The 20,782-nt window shown below is 44.3% G+C and overlaps 1 protein-coding gene across 4 annotated transcripts in view; it reads right to left on the bottom strand.

Moving 5' to 3' along the window:
• The window catches only part of RUNX1T1 (RUNX1 partner transcriptional co-repressor 1), a 120,622-nt gene extending 115,981 nt beyond the window's left edge, over positions 1-4,641 (bottom strand). The window contains exon 1 of one of the 4 annotated variants that reach the window (XM_075582768.1): positions 3,817-4,641. Coding sequence is in view for 1 of the 4 variants with exons in the window: in XM_075582775.1 (XP_075438890.1) it covers positions 3,817-3,844 (28 nt within the window). In the remaining 3 variants the exon portion in view is untranslated. Of the gene's footprint in view, positions 1-1,460; positions 1,482-3,816 lie in introns of those variants that run through there. The other 3 variants (XM_075582775.1, XM_075582799.1, XM_075582762.1) reach the window with 3 other exon arrangements.
• Between the last annotated feature and the right edge of the window lie 16,141 nt (positions 4,642-20,782).

Below are 20,782 nucleotides of genomic sequence, written 5' to 3'. Positions count from 1 at the left end.
TATATATATATATATATATATATATATATATATAAATATACTCTTTGCAAACACCTCAAGCTATATAAATATATATGCTCATAGTCTGCTCACATGCACAAAACAGAAGGCCAATGAATATCAAGTATCTACGTATGGTTTTAAAATGTAAATACTACAACTTCTGCTAATGGTGACCTATAAAGTTTAGATACAGTATCATCTTCAGAGAAACATATTCAAATATATAAAATTAGAAATAAGGCGACATAAAACATTATAGTGATGTACAATAATTATGTTCTGAAATAAGAAATAATTCACTACACGAAATTCCACCTTAAATGCTATTTCTTTGGCCCTGGTCTATAATTAGTGTGGACAGACAGGTGCAAACCCATCTCCTATACAGATGGATACTGGAAATAGTGCAGAGTCGCTCCTTCTGTTTAAACAACATACAGATAACCCGGTTGCACTTATCACTTACAAATTACAATTATATCCATTAAACTGTGCTAATGTTTACTTTAATGAAATGCCCTGCTCTTTAAAAACTATTTGGAAACCTTTATATCCAAGGCATAAGAAATATAAATCAGAAATGACAGTGTATTTATTGCAAGCAACATAAAGGCTTTCCCAAAATCTACAGAAATATTAATTAGCATCTGAATAGTTGGAAAATTGTATGTTCATCAATGTTTATACACGTATATGTTGTAATAAGTGAGGGATACGTTAAAGAATAAATTGAAGTCATACAATTTATAGTTAGTTTACATACAGGTGGCAGAAGCATAACAAGTCATATTAAGAGAGCCAAAATAGCATATTAAAATTGTATTTAGTCTCTCCCTGATTTCTGGAAAGAGAATAGTTTTGAACTTTTTGATTTGTATAATTGTGTCCATAATAAAGTCGTAGTGATTACTGCTTTACGTTGTTTATTCCAAAACAACTATTTTGCTGTGTTTTTCTGCTACCAAAATAGTATTATAAAATAAATCAGTCGATAGCAAAAAAAAATACATGATTTGAAAATGATCTTTGGGTTTTAACTTAAGCGTGAGAAATCTCCACACTACAGCCAGTTCACCTTTACATCCCAGATGATAAGCCATCTAGATCCAAGCATATGACAAGTTCCCACAGAACAAAGAGATAGCCATTTTTTTAATTAAAAATTGAAGGATCAAACAATCTATTAATGTCTCTTTTCAATTACCTAAACATTCAGCAGTAATGTGGCTGCTGCAAGTGGATTGTCAAGATAAAATCCACAATAGTGGCTGTCCATTTTATGTTTCAAATATTAACACAAAGGATGCCAACTTCAGAGAGTGTCTTGTAAAGAAGAAATGAACTGCCCTGTTTATATCTCAGTGAAGGGACCTTCACTTCTTGCGCTTGTTACATACATTTTATTTCACTTAAATAAAACTCATTTGACTTAAGCCCTATACAGAATAACTACTGACCAGTGGTACTGCAGGTGGAGCCATTTCTTCTCTCAGTTCAGTTTCTTGAAATGGTCCTTTCCATTATAACTTTATCCTAACACCCTTCTTTTCCCTCCCCCTTCCCCCCCTCCACATTGGATCTGCTGAACCTCTGCTCATATCCTACACAATGTAACACCCATACCATGTTCTTATTTATTATATTTATTTAGCACAGGGCGTGGAATAGGTTTTAAATGTTCATTTGTGATAAACAGGAGGAGTATGGAGATGTTAAGCATCTGGCAGCAAGGCAACCTATTAAATACCATAATCTTCGTCTACAGCAAGGTCTGCTTATATGTTAAAACAAACTGTTATTTGGCCATAACTGAACAATAATTGCTGCCTTGAGCATTCAGCTTGTGGAATGTGCACTCACCTCATACATTGATTTATTCTGTTTGACATGCTGCTTTTTTCAATAATTTTATAGTGCTTAAAGAACTCGTGCAAGAAGCATTGTATTGATCATAACATTACATTAACTTAATCCAAACCATTCATCACAATAGCTGTACATAGTCGCTTTGCCACATTTCTTGGATTAGTAAATTGATCTACTGCTAGTGGAACCAAATATAGAAACAGAATGAGAAACATTGGAGCAGTTGAGTTCTCACAAACGTGACTATCCATATCCTTTTGAATGAGAAAGAATATATGAACCCTGAAAGTCCCTTTTTAAAGCAATAATGCATTTATTGATCTGTTTCCCAGAAATGCAGAAACTGAGTATTTCCTGAAAGGTTAAATGGAATCTCAAATATTGTGTGCAGTGTTGGCTGGAGGAAACTGCTTGGTCAAACTGAACTTCCTAAGGAAATCTGCTTTCACAGCAAGGAAACTATGCATGACATTTTGTGTCCCACACACTATCAACGACCAAAAGCAGTATCCTGCTTATCTCTTCTCTGGCAACCTCAGATCTGTTATAAAACAAGGCCAGATGCCTGGTCATTTCCATGATAGGATTAAAGGCTCCAAAAATCGAAACAAATGTTTCCCAGTCTACTAGACAGGCTAAACCTGCATACTAGGAACTGCCTGTCCATATAAAAAAGGAATTCAAAGTGTCATCTTTCCCGAAAATGTCACTGTCAGAGTAAACAAATACTGCTTCTTAAACCACACACACACACACACACACACACACACACACACACACACACACACACACACACACACACACACACACACACACACACACACACACACACACACACACACACTCTCTCTCTCTCTCTCTCTCTCTCTCTCTCTCTCTCTATATATATATATATATTATATATATCTATAAATATATATTCCCTTCATATGCATCTATAATATTAACATCTCTTTTGCTATGTTTCCCTATATATGTGTCTGAAATGTTCATGTTATCTGTATGCGATCACTATATTATTTTGAAATATGCCACTTTACAATGATATACTGACTTTAATCTCGAATTGACACAAGAAGAGGAAAACAATCACAACCTTGAAATCCAATAACGAGCTCTATGTTTGTTTCTATGTTTACAAATAACCAAATCATTGCAGGATTTCAGGCAGGTCGTGCATTAGGTCACATATACCGAGTGCTTATCTTGGGCAGTTAGTAGCTGTGCTGCTATTGACATATATGGAGCCTGAGCCTCGAATACTCTACTTTACAGTATGTCGCCCTCCTAGACTGAGACCAGAGAATTCAACATCAAGACGAAAAATAACTTATTTTTCTATGGCGGTTAGTGCACAAGAAAAACAACGACTAATCCATGATCCGAGAAGCTTGCAATCCATTTCTTTTAATACTTGATCAGAAACACAATGGGGAAGTAGCCAAAGGATCATTATTAAATTGCTGACACTTTGTACAATTTAATGTGTCACTTAAATCTTGCGAAATAACTCAACTAGGGCAACACTGCACTATGGTTTAAGAGACCCCAGGCAGGGATCTGCCACTAAAATTATCACTATGCATTTAGTAAACATTTTACAGAGCTGCTTATGTTGGCTACAAGTTAAAGAAAGACCTCTTTGTTCCGACTGCTTAAGAAGATTTAAATACCATTCTGCAGCTCCCCACTCCCTCCCCCCCACACCACCACCTCACACATACTGTTGCAATGGGTACCTGAGTCTCACAAAGAGGTAAAATGACTTGAGCAAGGTCACAGCACTGGTTCTCAAACCTGACTCTGGCTCTTCCAAGACAAGCGTCCCCACAAACCCCGGACTGTCGCATGCACTGAATGTACACGACCTCTGCAGAAAGGTAAGAGGTCCTGTGGCTACCAGCTGATGGCACATTGAGAAGCACTGAAACGTGACATTGTACTTACACTGGAAGGGGCTTGAGATTCCCACCATTCGCCACAGGCTTGTAACTGCAAATAAAAGTTCCTGTCCTCTGAGTAGCAGAGTGATGGGGATATGTATAAAAAAGAAAAAAAAGAAGGAGGAACGAACACACACACACAAAAAAAAAAGTCAAAAACCAACGTGAAGGAGAATTGGAGGAATGCAGCTTCAATACCAAGTCCAGATGATCCACGTCCAGAAAGTCAAAACTCAGTGAGGAACTCCAGCTGCTCACAGCCTACACCAAACTCCTCCGGTTCAACAAAAAGTAGGGAGGCAGGGGGTGGGGAGGGAAGAAAGAGAACAAAAACCACACACACACACAGTCTCCCAGCTGAGCTTTAATTGCAGCAGTGACAAGATCCTGGTGTTGCAGACAAGAGCGCTCTGGAGTGTCAAGAATTACGACTGTCACTGGCGGTCTGCGAAGAGGCGAGACATGTATTTGAAGCGGTGTATGGGTCTGTCATGGAGGAGGAAGGAGCCTGATGCGATCTGTGCTGATTTCCACCATAAGGGCTGCGATCTCTTCCTCCCCTCCTCCTTCCTCTCCCCCCCCTCCCCTTCACTCTGTTTATTTCTCTTTCTCTCCTGCAGTCTTTCTCTCTGTGTGTCTCTCTCTCTCTGTCAGTTTGTCTCCCTCTAAAGTCAAGCAGCACATTGCCAGCAGACGGCCTGGCTCAGCTACCCAGGTGCAGGGTGGGAGGGCTCACAAGCAGTGGGAGGTGATAGAGGTAGCAGACATCTGTGTCGTGAGGAGGTCAGGGGGGGTCAAGTAATGCTAACAATGGGGAGAGCACATTGCCTTGTGGGCGCTCTGCCTACTCTTTTATACTCTCTCTTTTTTTTCAGACCTGGTGGACATGTAACATGCTCCCTAACGTGGTTTTTCCTAAAGCTGCCTGCCCTGCAGTAACCCAAGACAGCCACTTTCCCCGACCATCTGGAGACACACAGCTCCTCCTGGCTTCCCTGCCCGTGTCTCACCAGTGAGCAGACAGTGCTGCTACAATCCAAGCCTCTCTTCTCATCTCTCCTCTAATCCCCTTCTGTTAGCTGATATATATATATATTTATATGCAAATGTAAATACAACTGTATGCTCATATCTATCTATCTATCTATCTATCTATCTATCTATCTATCTATCTATCTATCTATCTATCTATCTATCTATCTATCTATCTCTATATCTATATATATATAGAATTATTATTATTAATGTTCAGTCTGACTGTCTATTTGTTTTTGAACTAGGTTATGGCCACAGAGAAAACAAGGAAGTGTATTTTTTTTGATTACTGCTCTTATATCTATTCCCGCTGTAACTTAAGAAACATTCAAAAGATTGCTTAGTGTCTCTTAACATGGTGGTTATCTCCAAATGCAACAAGATGCTTGCATAGGATGATGTATGTATGTACAGTATGTACAGTATGTATATATATATATATATATATATATATATATATATATATATATATATTTTTATATAGGGCCATTCACAGCAGTAAAGATCTATGTTGAGTATACTGCAGTACTTAACAAGATGTATGTATGTATGTATGTATGTATGTATGTATGTATATTTTTACTTATATAGCGCCATTTATGTACATAGCACTTCATAGCAGTAATACACGTGACATAATAATATAACACATAATGGGAATACTGAGGTAAACCAGTGATTCATTTCAGGACTAAACATTATGGAAATACATTGCTGGTAACTTTACAGAAAAGGGGCTAGGTTATTTTATTACCTGAAAGACCTACAAAGCAACGCATTGCTGGTGCCTGGGGCAGTAAGGGGGCTCAGTGGTCTTAATACCCAGAAGCTCATGGAAAAGGCTTTAATTAGCGCAGTATATTACATATACTATGTAACATATTACACACAAGCATATGTTAATTAATTTCTTTCTATGTATTTAAATGAGCTAACACAGTTAAATAAACAAAGTGACGCCTTTCATTTCCCCCTTTTAGAACAGAGAGAGTTAAATTAATTTAAACAATAATAATAGAAAAAACAACCACAGCAATCAGGATTATGTCAAATAAAAACAACAAATGCAATAAATGCCTAGGTCGTCCTACCAAATCCAAGGACAATATCCCTGAATTAATGAAGATATGAAAAAAAATACAATGCATGTAGGTCAATTATAATTAAAGCGACTTGCAATGTTTCAGTTGCAGTTTTAATAATAGTAAATGCTTTCCGTACCCTTATTTGGCTTAAGTAATCAGCAACTGTATTTAAGTCCCTTCTGTTACAATCTCTTTATAATATCCCCCCAAAATAATGAATCATATTTTTAGCTACAAATAGGAGGAACAATATCATTCAGATGTAATTTCTGTGTCGCCTATAAATTCCTTTTCACTTTGTATTTTTTCACATTTAAATTTTTGTTGCATTAATTTTAGTTGTTTACCGTGAAAGGAAATCTTTTTTTTTTATATATATATATAAATTCCCGTAGAAGGGATCAATTGTTCATAAAAACCCTTTCCTCTTCATCTCCGCAATTCTGTGTTAATACAAAGCAATAGCCGGGCGTAACATATTCTTCTTTGATTAGCTTTTTCGAAATCCCATTGATTAATTAATGGCTTGTATGAAAATTATCGCATCACATGATGTCTCAGTCTGACTGAGCTGATTTCCCCATGGACATGCATGGTCACGTAAATATTATCTCCACGGTAATCAAGCTCACTGCTAATGGGACCAGAAACCTATTGCAAAGCAATGGAGGTGCTGACCCAAATGGCGACGAAAGAGGTTAACATTTCAGCATGTAACTTATTATTTATTGTTGCTCTTCAGATTTTTGCCTGTAAATGTAGGATGGTTTCTGCAGCTGAACACTGTAGCTCATGCACATGTATTGATTCAACCACCGCAGATGTTCACAGGCTTTAACCTCTTCCAGTGCTGGACAGATTTATTTTAGGTTGCAATACCCTTTTATGGACTAATACGAGCATTCAATGCAGATTAAATTATAGTGTACAGAGCTTTCAAAACCTCACAGATCTCTTATTGCTGTGTAGTGAACAGGTTACAATATGTGCTTAAAATAGAAAAATACAATAGCTCATCTGAGCAAGCATCGCTATATAATAAGTATTATTTTTATATCTATGTGTTATGTTCTATTGTGCTCTGACTTGGTATATGTTGCTTTATTATACAAAAATTAGTAATAGTAATAATAATAATCATCATCGTCATCATCATCATCACAATAATAATACATGATTACTATTATTACATTTCCTCTATGGTGTTTTCTTTATGGCTAGACGTATATCTGGCTTGCTAATTCTCATGTGGTAGGAGGAAGGGAACGGAGGGAAGGGTATCAACTATATCATTCAATATGCCTTGCCTAATCCTTTTAAAATACTACAAAATATTACTTCTAAGTATGTATAGCTAGTTTCAAGTGTAATGTTACCTAATATAGGCATGTCTAAATGAAGCAATGTGTAATTTACAAATATTAACGCTGTTAAACTATTGTGTTCTATTAAATACTTAAGCAGAAAATGAGACAGAATAGATTAAACAGTACACATTCATGTTATCAGATACATTCTAAAACACCATGTATTATTGATCTTGATTACTAAATATACTTGTAAAAAATGTCTATACACTTGCTTATGCCATGCAGTTTTAAAAGCGGAAAACCTAAACGTGAAATAACCATGTGTGCGATGATTCCGTGACAATTAAGTGTCTGTCCTAAAAAAGAAATTGCAGATAAGTAATCTAATGTATGTCTTTAAAGCCTGTTTTCCAACCTCTAATAGCAACTCTGTGATCAGATGCATTGTAAATGCTTCTGTATTTGATACAATTTTCAAATGACCAGAAAACTGCAGAAAACCTTTTAGAAATGCACGGGGAACCCAAGGGTTCCTGGGAAACCTGGTTGAAAAACACTGCTTTAAATGTAGCAATTTTGGTGTGCGATTGTCTACAAATGTGGTTCACAAAATGTTTTTCAAACTTGTTGTGAATTTCACCAGACGTTTCCACTTTTTTCCAAAATGTTGTGAAAATTACATTATATAAAGGACCTGAATTTAGGTTAATGTGACCTGCACATTGATTTTTAATGCTTAAGAAATGTTGCCTGGTGCTCGAACTTCAGCACAAATGCTGCACATATCTATTAAAAAGCATAATTTCTGTCAGCTTTTTTTTACTTATTGGTCACTTTCGATCAATGGCTATTACTCTCTGGGAGATTCCCCCAGGAGGCTCCTAAAAATTCACATAAGCTGCTTTTCCATGTAATATTCCCAGCACGTTGCTCACGGCTGCTGCTTGAAAACAGTGCTTACCTCCCCCAATGTCCCAGATCCATACTAAAATCTGGTTAGTTATTATTAAGGAGAAAATTACAGCCCACCTCAAACCCTCTCTAAATTTCATAAAACTTATATATAACAGGCTAGTTTTACTGAACAACCTTCTTAACAATATTAATATTTCTTTATCATTTTGTATATTTTATTTTGTTTTTCACCATATCCTTCTTCCGCTCTTTTTTTCTGGATCTTCCCTGCACCCCTTCTTTACCAATCATTATGTAAAAATGCAACTTAATAAAGTGGTCAAAAAAGGGTACAATGCTTATCAACATTTTTTGTTTTGACAATTCAAGATCGAGATCTGAGTCAATCAAGTAAGATAGCTAAAATTCTGTGCTGGAGCACATACATTTCCAATGACTTAAATAGGACTTTTTGTGCGTTGTGTCAAATTGGCACTATGGCATTAGATTAAATAAGCCCTTATGTATCAAGTATTGTAAGACCCGTGTTTCAAAGTACAACTGAAACATTGATCTTCAATAAACTAGCACTAGTATTCACAGTAAGTCCAGTGGAGTGCCCTCTCATTTTCTGTTCCTACAAGTGAGCCTCATTCAGTATGGAATACAGTGCACCTGTGAGTACTCCTATACCCTATTTGTTTCAGACCTGTGCTCCGTACACTTGTTTAAAATATCGAATCAACAATGCATGATAAATTCATAAGACAAAAATACCCAATGCTACATCCAATGTGACAAATTACATAGTTAAATACTTCAATGCCAGTATTCTCATGAGTAAGAGTCATTTAGTTAAACCCTTTGGCCAAAGCGTTATAAGCCTTCATCCACATCACGGCATGACCACTATGCAGGTCCTAACACTACCTGTGAACATTCTCATTTACTTCTGCTGTGGAGGGAGAATGGTTTTAGTAGACCTATCCTGCACAGGTATATAAAACAACCTGCTACTTAAAAAATGGGATGGGGCGAGCTAAAAAAAATGGGATGGGGCGAGCTAAAACCCTGGGAAGAGAGGCCACTAACCTCCAAACAACTGATGCCAGTTTAAAATTAAAATTAATAAACACACAATCCCAGAAAACTCTAACCCCAGAACCCACCACATCATTCAGTATATATATTTGCTCAGTAGCACTCCTTTTGATACAAATATATATATTGTATGATGTGGTGAGTTCTGGAATTAGAGCTTTCTGGGATTGTGTGTTTATTAATTTTAATTTTCACATTCAGTTGCTTGGAGGTTAGTGGACCCTCCTCCCTTGGTTTAAGCTCACCCCACCCCACCCAATTTTTAAGTAGCAGCTTTTTCATGTTCCTGTGCAGGACATGTCTGTTAAGACCATTTCCCCTCCACAGCGGAGGTAAATGAGAATTTTCACAGGTAGTGTTAGGACCTGCATACTGGTCATGCCACAGGCTGCAGGCTTATAACGCTTTGGCCAAAGGGTTTAACTAAATTACCCTTACTCATGAGAATACTAACATTGAAGTATTTAACAACATGTGCCCACAAGCCATTCGTCCATTACAGAACAAACCTTGTCATCCTTAATTAACCTGTCCTCACATGTTTTGGTCTTAAAATTCTTAATGAACGCCAACCTCAACCACTCGTGATGGTGTTGATATATTTCGGCCATTATGGGTTCAGGCACATACAGAAAAGTATCCGAAAGAAAAGAAAAAAACTGTCCTGCGCTTCAGCTACACAGCAGTGGCGAAGCCCCAAGACGAAGCCCTATTCTAGAGGGTGAAACGCGTAGAGGGGGAGATCGTGGTGTAGCCCTAGTGTAATCATGTGCCAATAAAGTTTTTTGCATCATCCGGGACCTAGTGGAGTTTTGTCATGCGCAGTGGCGCCCTTACCTCACACAATCCACATACAGAAAAGTATACCTGTGAGATTGACGGTACCTATGGAGAATAGCACGGTCAGCTCTTCTTAACCTTTGAATCTTATGGCCATGTCCCTGACCAGTTAATACCCAGAACGGAGGTTCACTTAACTCAACCTCCTGGTAGAAGATGGAGGGACCCTTGAGGACTCTTACTCCAAAATTTATCTCACCCATCCAATTGCGGAGGGCCTCTGCTATCTCTTCCTGGGATAGTTGACCTTCCTCCCACCATTGATCCACAATAGAAACATTTACAAGCAATAGTCTCATTCAATTTAGACTGGGGAAATAACCCTCAAATATGGGATCTCACCACTTAAGGGGTTCCCTGGGCTCATGTGAACTACTGGACCTTGTGTCCATCCAGGAGGACACACCAGAGGTAGCAGATCTCTGGGATAGGGATGAGTCCCTAAATGATTTAAACGTCCTGGGAGACCTATTCACAGGAATGCGGCTAGCATAAGGTATTTCACCCTCAGATTCAAATGACCACCCATCCTTCCCAGCAAAGTCCCAGTCTCTCAAGTCCATGGACACACCTGGAGATAATTTCTCACAAGGGAACTTAGTAAGTACATAGGTGGCAGTATCAGAGGCCGAGATACTGGGTTAGGAGCCAAGGGTATGGGCCCAGAAAGATCCCGTTTGTATTGCTCAGGATTGGCCTTCCATTTACTCTTAGCAGATGGTATGGGGCTAGGTACAGGGGCTGTATATGGGGCAGGGACAGCTGGGGCCGGTGAACTGGGCCTAGTAATGTCCATGACCAGTCCAGGGTTTGTACCGGTAGGTCGTCCATGTCCTATGGGGGACGCTACAGGGATCTTGTGGAATGATCCCCGCCGGCTTCTTCCCTGGGTTGGGGTCTGTAGTGGAGCAGGTGTAGACGAGCACCATCCGGTACTCCCTCCGGTGGGCAACAAGGGAGGTTCCGCATCCGACATGGCGGCCATCTTTACGACATCATCGGTAAGAGCCAAGCGTGCAAGAGCCTTAGGCAGGCCCATGTTCGGCGCCGGCAGTGACATCGCTTCCGGTTTCACCTGAAGTACCTCAGAGCTCCGTCAGGTTCCTCCTCCAACAAGGCCGCAGTGGACTCCTGTCGTGTAGAAAGGGATGTCGTCTTACCCAAGTGCAGGTAGGAGATCGGAATTGGTCTTTTCCACAGCGGTGGTGTCTTGGGCAGCGCCAACATCCTCCTCTGGCGCGGGGCTCCTTCGGACATCCGGCAGCACTACGACCTTTATGACGGATGCCGCAACCGTGTGATTCCACCACTTCTCTGCACCAGCTTCCGATCCATCTGACAAAGACGTTGGTAAGGACACATTCACTGGGCCACTGTAACGGATCGGGGGACTCACGCTTCCCAGCGTGTCCCTGTCACCCCAGGTCCCACGAAGGCTAGCTCTCCCGCTCCCCAACGTCCCCAATCCCTATCCTCCTCCCTGCGCCGTTCCTCCATGGCACGGTCCGCACGCCCAGGCACACGTTCTGTGCACGCGCACAGTTCTCTCACCGAGCGTGCGCGCTCCCGATCTCTTGCCTCCTATCATGGTACACGCGCCTCTCGGCGTGCCTCCATCATCCCAGCCCTTTCTCTACCTGGTTCCTCCGCTCCTCCTTCCCCTCTGTCTCCCGTACCGAGCGCCTCCTCCGCGATGCTTCCCCCACGCTCTGGTACACGCGCGGTGCGCGCACATAACAAGGTTAGAGAAGGCGCGCGCACCCGCTCAAGTTACCAACCCTCCCCAGGCATTAGCTCCGCCCCCCGTCATTTGCAGGCAATTACCCTCGATTACCTCCCTGTCCCCTCCCCTGATCTCACAGACCTATCCCTGCAATTACCCACTCTAACCTCTGCTCCTCCCTTCACCCCTATTGGCCCTTCTTCCCATATAACCTCTCTCTGTCCACTCAGTCCTTGCTCTGCATAGCTTTCCTGTAGCTCCTGTGTGTGCAGTGTCTATGCCTAGCTCCCTTGTCTGTTTCAGCTCTGGTTCCTGTCCCTGCCTCTATTTGGATTCCTTTGGTTTGAACTTGAACTCTGCTTTGGACTTGACTACGCTGCCTTCTCCTGCTCTTGAACCCTGGCTTTCGGACATCACTACGCTGCTCTCTCCAACCCCTGAACTCTGGCTTTTGGACATTACCTTCCGACCTCTGGCACCCCGGATTCAGCAAGTATAATGTTTACCTTTACTCACCAGGCCCGGCAACACAATTACCACACTCCAGGCACGCCCTTACTGCTGTGGGTGCATGTTATACCCTTACCCACCTCAGTACTGGGGACTGGCCAGGTCTGTGGGCATACAGGCCTTACATTATGCAAAGCAAAAACAAATGTAGACCCCCCTGAGGTGGGCCAAGGTGTCTCCATGGAACATTGGCAATTCCTAAGCGACCAACTCACTAATGTCACACAGAGACTTTCTAACTTATCTCTCCGGGAATCTGATGTGGCACCGTCTACTCCGGCCCCAGTGCCTATAAGTAATCCGGGGCCACATATTCCACCCCCCAACCGGTATGACGGGGACCCACTCGCTTGCCGAGGGTTCCTGAATCAGTGTGACGTCCAGTTCGAGATATCCCTGTCCCACTTCCATACTGGATGTACTAAAGTGGCCTACGTCTATGCCCTACTCACTGGCGACGCTCTCACTTGGGCTTCTCCCCTCTGGGAACACAGACCAGATATAACCCAAGATTACTCCAAATTCCGACATGAGTTCCAACAAGTTTTTGACACACCAGCGCGTAGGGAGACTGCTGCTTTTTCCTTGTTTCATCTCTCTCAGGCTCGTAGGTCAGCTGCAAGATACGAGGTGGAGTTCCGCACCATCGCTGCAGAAACCCAGTGGAATGATGAAGCTCTCGCTGCGGCATACTGGCACGGAATATTTCGAATCTCTCAAGGATGACCTTTCAGGTCACGCCCAACCTTCATCTCTCGAGGAACTCATTGCCCTCAGTATCTGGATGGATCAGCGCACTCAAGAACGACGCCACGAGCGCCACCGTTCTCGTTCTCTCTCGTCCTTGCCTGTTTCTCCTAGGTCTCCTCCATTGGCCTTACCTGCGTTGGACGCCCCTGAACCGATGCAGATCGGTAGCCAACAGCTTCGGGCCGCTGAGAAAGCGCGACGCCGCGAGGAGGGTCTCTGCTATTACTGCGGTTCCCCAGAACACCAACTTCGTCACTGCTGCTTGAAACCGGGAAACGGGAACGCCCAGTAAAGGTAGAGGGGCTTCTACTGGGTACTATTTCTCCTTGCCCCTCTCTCCCTAATGAACTACCGAAGAAGATATTACTCCCCATAACTCTCGTGGGTCCTGATCTTCAAATATAAGTGGAAGCATTCATCGACTCCGGGTCTGGTGGCAACTTTCTTGATCACGCCTTCGCTTGCAACAACCAAATTCCGTTAGTCAAGAAAAAGTCACCCATTGGCCTGGAGGCTATTGACGGTCGACCGCTTCAACCAGCCTTCATCATTTGGGAGTCAATTCCACTTACTCTGACCACCACGGATGGTCATACTGAGGTAATGGTCTTCGATGTTTTCCACCCCCCTACTGTCCAGATTATTCTGGGACTGCCGTGGCTCCAGCTGCAAAACCCGCGTATTGATTGGACCAATGTTTTGCTGATCCAATGGGCTGCTACCTCAGAGAAGACGGTTTCTCCTCCTGTTGCCGGGCTCGCTGGCCTCGACACCACCTCATCTCCCCACTCCGCTTTGCCAAAGGTATACCATGAATACTTAGATGTCTTCAACAAAACCCAGACTGAGGTGTTACCCCCTCATCGCTCTTATGACTGTCACATTGATTTAATTCCTGGAACCATTCTCCCCAATTCCAAGTCTTACCCCTTGTCTGTGCCTGAGATGGAAGCGATAACGTCATACATCCAGGAGAATCTTAGGAAGTGGTTCATCTGGAATTCCACCTCCCCCGCCGGGGCAGGCTTCTTCTTCATGAAAAAGAAGGATGGCTCCTTAAGACCCTGTATCAACTTTCGTGGGCTTAACAAGATTACGTAAAAAAACGGTACCCCCTTCCTTTGATTTCAGAACTCTTCGACCATCTACAAGAAGCCTCTATATTCTCCAAACTCAATTTAAGAGGAGCCTACAATCTTATTCGTATAAGAGATGGGGACGAATGGAAAACCGTGTTTAACACGTGTTTGGGACATTATGAGTACTTAGTGATGCCGTTCGGCCTATGCAATGCCCCTGCTGTGTTCCAAGAATTCATGAATGATATCTTCCGGGACATTTTGGGAACGTTCGTCATCGTATATTTGGACGACATCCTCATTTTCTCCAAAGCTTGGAGGAGCACATTCGCCATACCAAGTTGGTACTCTCTTGGCTTCGTGCTAATCGCCTCTACGTGAAAATGGAGAAATGTCTTTTCCATCAATCTTCCACAGCCTTCTTAGGCTATATAATCTCTGACAAAGGCTTCACCATGGACCCTGAGAAATTGAAGTCTGTTCTCAACTGGCCGTTGCCGAATTCCCTCAAAGCCGTGTAGCGTTTCCTTGGCTTTGCTAATTACTTCCGGAAATTCATCCGTAATTTCTCTACTATTGCTCTACCTATCACTGCCCTGACCAAGAAAGGTGCTGATCCGACTGTTTGGTCCCCTGAAGCCATCGAAGCCTTCAACTTTCTCAAAAGAGCCTTCGTGTCTGCCCCCATCCTTCGGCATCCGGATACTTCCCTTCTTTTTACTCTAGAAGTAGATGCCTCCGATGTGGGAGCCGGCGCAGTGCTTTTTCAGAGATCTTCCCCACAGGAAAAACTCTATCCTTGTGGATTCTTTTCCAGGAAGTTCTCTTCGGCCGAGAGAAATTATGATGTCGGGAACCGGGAGCTTCTGGCCCTCCAAGAATGGAGACATCTCCTCGAGGATACCAAGGAGCCAGTAGCCATCCTCACTGATCACAAAAACTTATTGTACATTGAGGCGGCTCGTCGTTTTGGATCCCGACAAGTCCGCTGTGCTTTGTTCTTTTCTCGGTTCAATTACACAATTTCTTATATTCCTGGCACCAAGAATATCAAGGCCGACGCCTTGTCTCGCCAGTTCTCCACAGAGAACGAATCTAATGAATCCTCGGAGACGATTCTTCCCACCAAGTGTATTATTTCCACCAATAATTTCGATATGTTGGATGAAATCAATAAAGCCCAGGCTCATATTCCTAGGAGATTTAAGGTGCCAGAAGGACGGTTGTACGCTGCCCACGTTTTTGCCACAAAATACTTCTGTGGGGACATTCGTCTAGATCTACTGTCATCCAGGCTTCAAGAGGACGGTAGATATGATCAAACGGACCTTTTGGTGGCCTAAGATGAACATGGACATTTTTGACTTCACCAGAGCTTGTCCGGTCTGTGCCCAGAGCAAATCCGTCCGACACAAATCTTCTGGTCTCCTCCTGCCTCTTCCCATTCCGGAACAACCTTGGAAACATATCTCCATGGACTTTATTGTTGAACTTCCTAATTTTAAAGGGATGAATACGATCCTTGTGGTAGTAGACAGATTTTCCAAGCATACACACTTTATACCCCTCAAGGGTCTCCCCAATTCAGCTACCTTGGCCGACGTTTTTTCTAAGGAAATCTTCAGATTACACAGTGTTCCTATTTCGATTGTTTCAGACAGAGGTACTCAATTAATTTCTAAGTTCTGGCGAGCTTTTTCTCAGAGACTTGGCATTTCCCTTCTATTTTCCTCGGGTTATCACCCACAAACCAACGGGCAGACGGAGAGAATGAATCAGACTCTGTAACAGTAGAAGATGCTTCGTGTCTGAATCGCAAGACAATATGGTGGACCTATTACCCTGGGCTGAGTTTGCCATGAACTCATTAAAAAACGAATCCACGCAAGAGTCGCCTTTTTTCATTAACTACGGATTCCATCCCAGGAGTCTTCCCCTCTCCTCCCTCCCCTCTGGTGTTCCCGCAGCAGATTCTCACATTTCCAGTTTTCAAAATTCTTGGAAAAAGATCCTAAAAGCTTTGCAAGGTTCCGTTCAAAGACAAAAGACGCAAGCTGATCGGCGACGTCAAGTGGGTCCAGTATTCAAACCCGGAGACAGAGTTTGGCTATCATCCAAGAATATCAAACTCAAAACTCCTTCCCAGAAACTGGCCCAGAGATTTTTGGGTCCTTTCAAGGTCCTCGAAAGGATCAACCCATTCGCGTACTGACTTGCACTCCACCCTACTATGAAGATCCCCTCTGTATTCCACGTGTCGCTACTTAAACCCTTAATCCAAAATGCTCATTTTCCAGCTCGCCCTCAGAGACCTAATCCGGTCGTCATACAAGGACAACAAGAATTCGTAATCCAGTCCATACTCTATTCTCGTTGGTCCAGGGGCAGACTTCAGTTTCTCGTACACTGGAAAGGATATGGCCCGGAGGAACGCTCCTGGATATCATCTCACCATATTCATGCCCCAGCACTCCTCAGACAGTTCCGTCGGAAGTTTCCTCATAGACCTTAGGAGGATCGTCCGGAGTCCGATCCTCAAGGGGGGGGATACTGTAACGGATCGGAGGACTCGCGCTTCCCAGCGTGTCCCCGTCACCCCAGGTCCCACGAAGGCTAGCTCTCCCGCTCCCCTACATCCCCAATCTCTATCCTCCCTGCGCCGTTCCTCCATGGCACGGTCCGCACGCACAAGCACACGTTCTGCGCACGCGCACGGTTCTCTCACCGAGCGCGCGCTCCCGATCTCTTGCCTCCTATCATGGTACAAGCGCCCCTCAGTATGCCTCCATCATCCCAGCCCTATCTCTACCTGGTTCCTCCGCTCCTCCTTCCCCTCTGTCTCCCGTACCGAGCGCCTCCTCCGCGATGCTTCCCCCACGCTCTTGTACACACGTGGTGCGCGCACATAACAAGGTTACAGAAGGGGCGCGCACCCGCTCTAATTACCAACCCTCCCCAGGCATTAGCTCCGCCCCCGTCATTTGCAGGCAATTACCCTCGATTACCTCCCTGTCTCCTCCACTGATCTCACAGACCTATCCCTGTAATTACCCACTCAAACCTCTGCTCCTCCCTTCACCCCTATTGGCCCTTCTTCCCATTTAACCTCTCTCTCTCCTCTCAGTCCTTACTCTGCATAGCTTTCCTGTAGCTCCTGTGTGTGCAGTGTCTATGCCTAGCTCCCTTGTCTGTTTCAGCTCTGGTTCCTGTCCCTGCCCCTGTTTGGATTCCTTTGGTTTGAACTTGAACTCTGCTTTGGACTTGACTATGCTGCCTTCTCCTGCTCTTGAACCCTGGCTTTCAGACATCACTACGCTGCTCTCCAACCCTTGAACTCTGGCTTTTGGACATTACCTTCCGACCTCTGGCACCCCGGATTCAGCAAGTATAACATTTACCTTTACTCACCAGGCCCGGCAACGCAATTACCACACTCCAGGCATGCCCTCACTGATGTGAGTGCGTGTTATACCCTTAGTACTTGGGGTACTCCTCAGTACTTGGGACTGGCAAGGTCTGTGGGCATACAGGCATTACAGCCACGATGTGGGGGCATCCGGCTCTCTCTGGTAGCAATCAACACGAAGCAGGCCTGCTCCGGCACCACCAGAGGAGACACACCCAACACCCCCGGGGAAGTCGACTCACCCGCCAGACGAGTTGACTTGGGTTCCAGTCCTGGAACCGTTGACATCGGTACTGCTGTGGTCATCTCAGCTACCAGACCGTTGGGACTTTGGTGACCAAGTACTTGGGTACCCGGACCCACAGAAGGCCTTGCAAGGTATACGTTTCCGCGGGTCACATACCTGGATAGTAGGGCCTGATCAGGGGCCGTCAGGAACAGAGGTGGTGTCTTGAATCCAGGGGCCGCACCAGGTGGTGTAGAGGCCCGATCGCTCAGTTGAGTTACCGCTGCAGTTGGCACAGGTTTGGCAGGTCACATGTACTGGGTCCCACAGCTTTGGCATTGTGCCGTTGTGCTGACATCTTCCCAGGCAGTCTGCAGTGAGTGCACAAACACCGTAGAAATTGCCGTCCATAAACGATTGCCACCAGAAAGCCTCCTGGCTGGCTGGTAGAAAAGCAGAGGATTTAGCAGCAGCTCCTCACTTGCTCATCAGAGCCTGACGAAGCCGCAGAGACAGCGAAACGCGTTGCTCGAAATCGTTTTGGTTTGTCCTGTGGAGGCTTCCGTAGATACCCGGTGCTACTCGAATCCATCTGCACAATTTCTCTCTTTCGGACGTGGTAGTAGAGATTTCATACTGCTTCAGTACATGCGGATTTCTGCTGTAGCTGAAGCAGACTTTTGTACATGTGAGTGTGTATGTGCTTTCATTTTTTAATAAAATGTTTTATTGCTCATCTGAAACACACTTCTTATATCCTATCTATCTCTGGGGGAGCTTCGTGGAAGTGACGTCACTGAGTGACTCTGCTATCAGAACAGCTCGTTCCACTGACAGCACCCGAAGTAGATCTACAAACTTGAACAGAAGGCCTCTTCTGAAAAGAACTCACTATGTGATTGTACTTACACATGGCCGTGTAAGTAATGTCCTTTTATTATATTATTTTGGCCCATTTCCCTTCCACCACCAGTGTTGCTTGCACACCTCCCTTGGACTTATTTTATCTTATTCGCTCAAGGTCACGTTTATTGTGTTTTTATATACCAGGGACTATTCTTTTTTCATTTATTATTCATTCATCATAATAGCTGATTGATCCTTTGCTCCCCCCTTTTCTTCTCTTCTTCCGTCTGCATGCTAAGGATCTCGGATAGATCCTCTTGGGGGTCTGAGCAGTAGGATTCTCTGTTCCAGTGTGTGTCACTCCCTTGTGGAGAGACTAGCTTCCAGCATTCACGGTAATATTTTATTGGTTTTACCTCCCCCCCCCCTGCTCACCCGCTTTAGAGTTAGCGCCCGAGTTTTGCTCTGCATTACAAACATAACAAAAAAGCAGCAGGCAGGAATCCCAAGACAAGGCAAACATGTTGCTTGAGGCAAGCACAGGTACAACACTACGGTTATGCTCAGCCAACTTGGAGGAGGGCTGGATGAGCATATAAGGGAGTGACAGCCAATAGCAGGCCTGCACCAGGCAGTGAGGGATGAATAATCAGACATATTCTGTCCACTGGTAAGCAGGGGCGGAGTGTACCACAGGTGTGGAGTAATTGGAGGTAATCGTGTTAACCCTGTGCGTTTCCATGGCAACACGGCGCTGGTGCGTAGGTGTGCGAGGGAGCGTGATGCGTCATCACGGGATGCGTCACGAGGGCGGGGCCTAAGCCCAATCTTTGTGGTGACTTCAACCCTTGCTGCGTGGCGCCTGTGCGCAACCTCAGTACAAGGCACATCACCTGTCGTCATGGGGCGCATCATGGGGGCGGGACCAAAGCCCAATCCTTTCAGTACCCCCCTCCAGGGGCAACCTGTGGGCGTCCCAGGGATGGCTTGGAGGGAAACCTGTGGTGGAAGGCCTGAATGATCCTTGGGGCATGAAGTTTGTCCCAGTGATCCAGGAGCGCTCCTCAGGTCCGAAGCCCCTCCAATGGACCAGGTATTGGAGTTTTCCTCTGGTTAACCTGGATTCAGGACAGTCTAGACCTCAAATTCCTGTTGGCCTTCAACCAGGAGAGGCTTGGGAGGAGATGTCGAAGCAGGGATCTGGGTATCCTGGATGAAGGGCTTTAGTAGGGAGGTATGGAAGACCGAAGGAATCCTCATCGATGCTGGCAACCACAGCCGGGAGGCCACCGGATTGACTTTCTCGATAACGGGAAATGGGCCAATAAACCTGTGTGCCAATTTTGGAGAAGGAACCTTCAGCTGAATATTTTTCGTGGACAGCCATACCTTTTGCCCAGGAATGTAGGTTGTTGTCTCACGATGATGTTGGTCAGTCTGTTTCTTCTGCAACAAGTCTGCCTTTCTGAGATTTTGTTTAATACTTCCCCAAGAGGCTTGCAGATGCAGAATCCTATTATCCGCTGCTGGTACCCCGAATCTAGGTCCTGCAGTAGGGGGAGCCGAGGGATGGAAGCCGAAGAAGTTGGTAAAGAACGGTGAGTCTTGGGTCGACTCATTACCGCGATTGTTGTGGGAGAATTCGGCCCAAGGCAAGAGATCAGTCCAGTTGTCCTGGGTATCTGAAATGAAGCAGCAGATGAACTGTTCAAGTAATTTGTTGGTCCGCTCCGTCTGACCATTAGTCTGAGGATGATAGCCGGAAGAGAAATGAAGAGAAATCTCTAGTTACTTGCAGAAGGCCCGGCAAAATTTAGATATAAATTGAGATCCTCTATCCGACACAATAACTTGTGGAACCCCTTGATGACGGAATACCTCCTTGTCAAAAATTTCCCATAATTTGAGGACGTTGGGTAGACCCTTGAGGGGAATTAATTGGGCCAGCTTGGAAAACTGGTCGACCACCACCAGAATGGTATTCCTGCCTTTGGATACGGGTAATTCTACAATGAAATCCATGGAAAGATGCGCCCATGGGCACTCCGGATCGGGAGGGGTTGCAGTAACCCTGATGGCCTGTTATGGAAAGTCTTGTTTTGGGCACATGTCAGACATGCAGTGACAAATTCCTTTATGTCCTTACGTATCCCGGGCCAAAAAAC

Source organism: Ascaphus truei, chromosome 2, assembly GCF_040206685.1.
Source record: "Ascaphus truei isolate aAscTru1 chromosome 2, aAscTru1.hap1, whole genome shotgun sequence".
Classification (NCBI taxonomy): domain Eukaryota; kingdom Metazoa; phylum Chordata; class Amphibia; order Anura; family Ascaphidae; genus Ascaphus; species Ascaphus truei.
The sequence above is the reverse complement of the archived record's forward strand: the minus strand, read 5'-3'. Positions and strand labels throughout refer to the sequence as shown.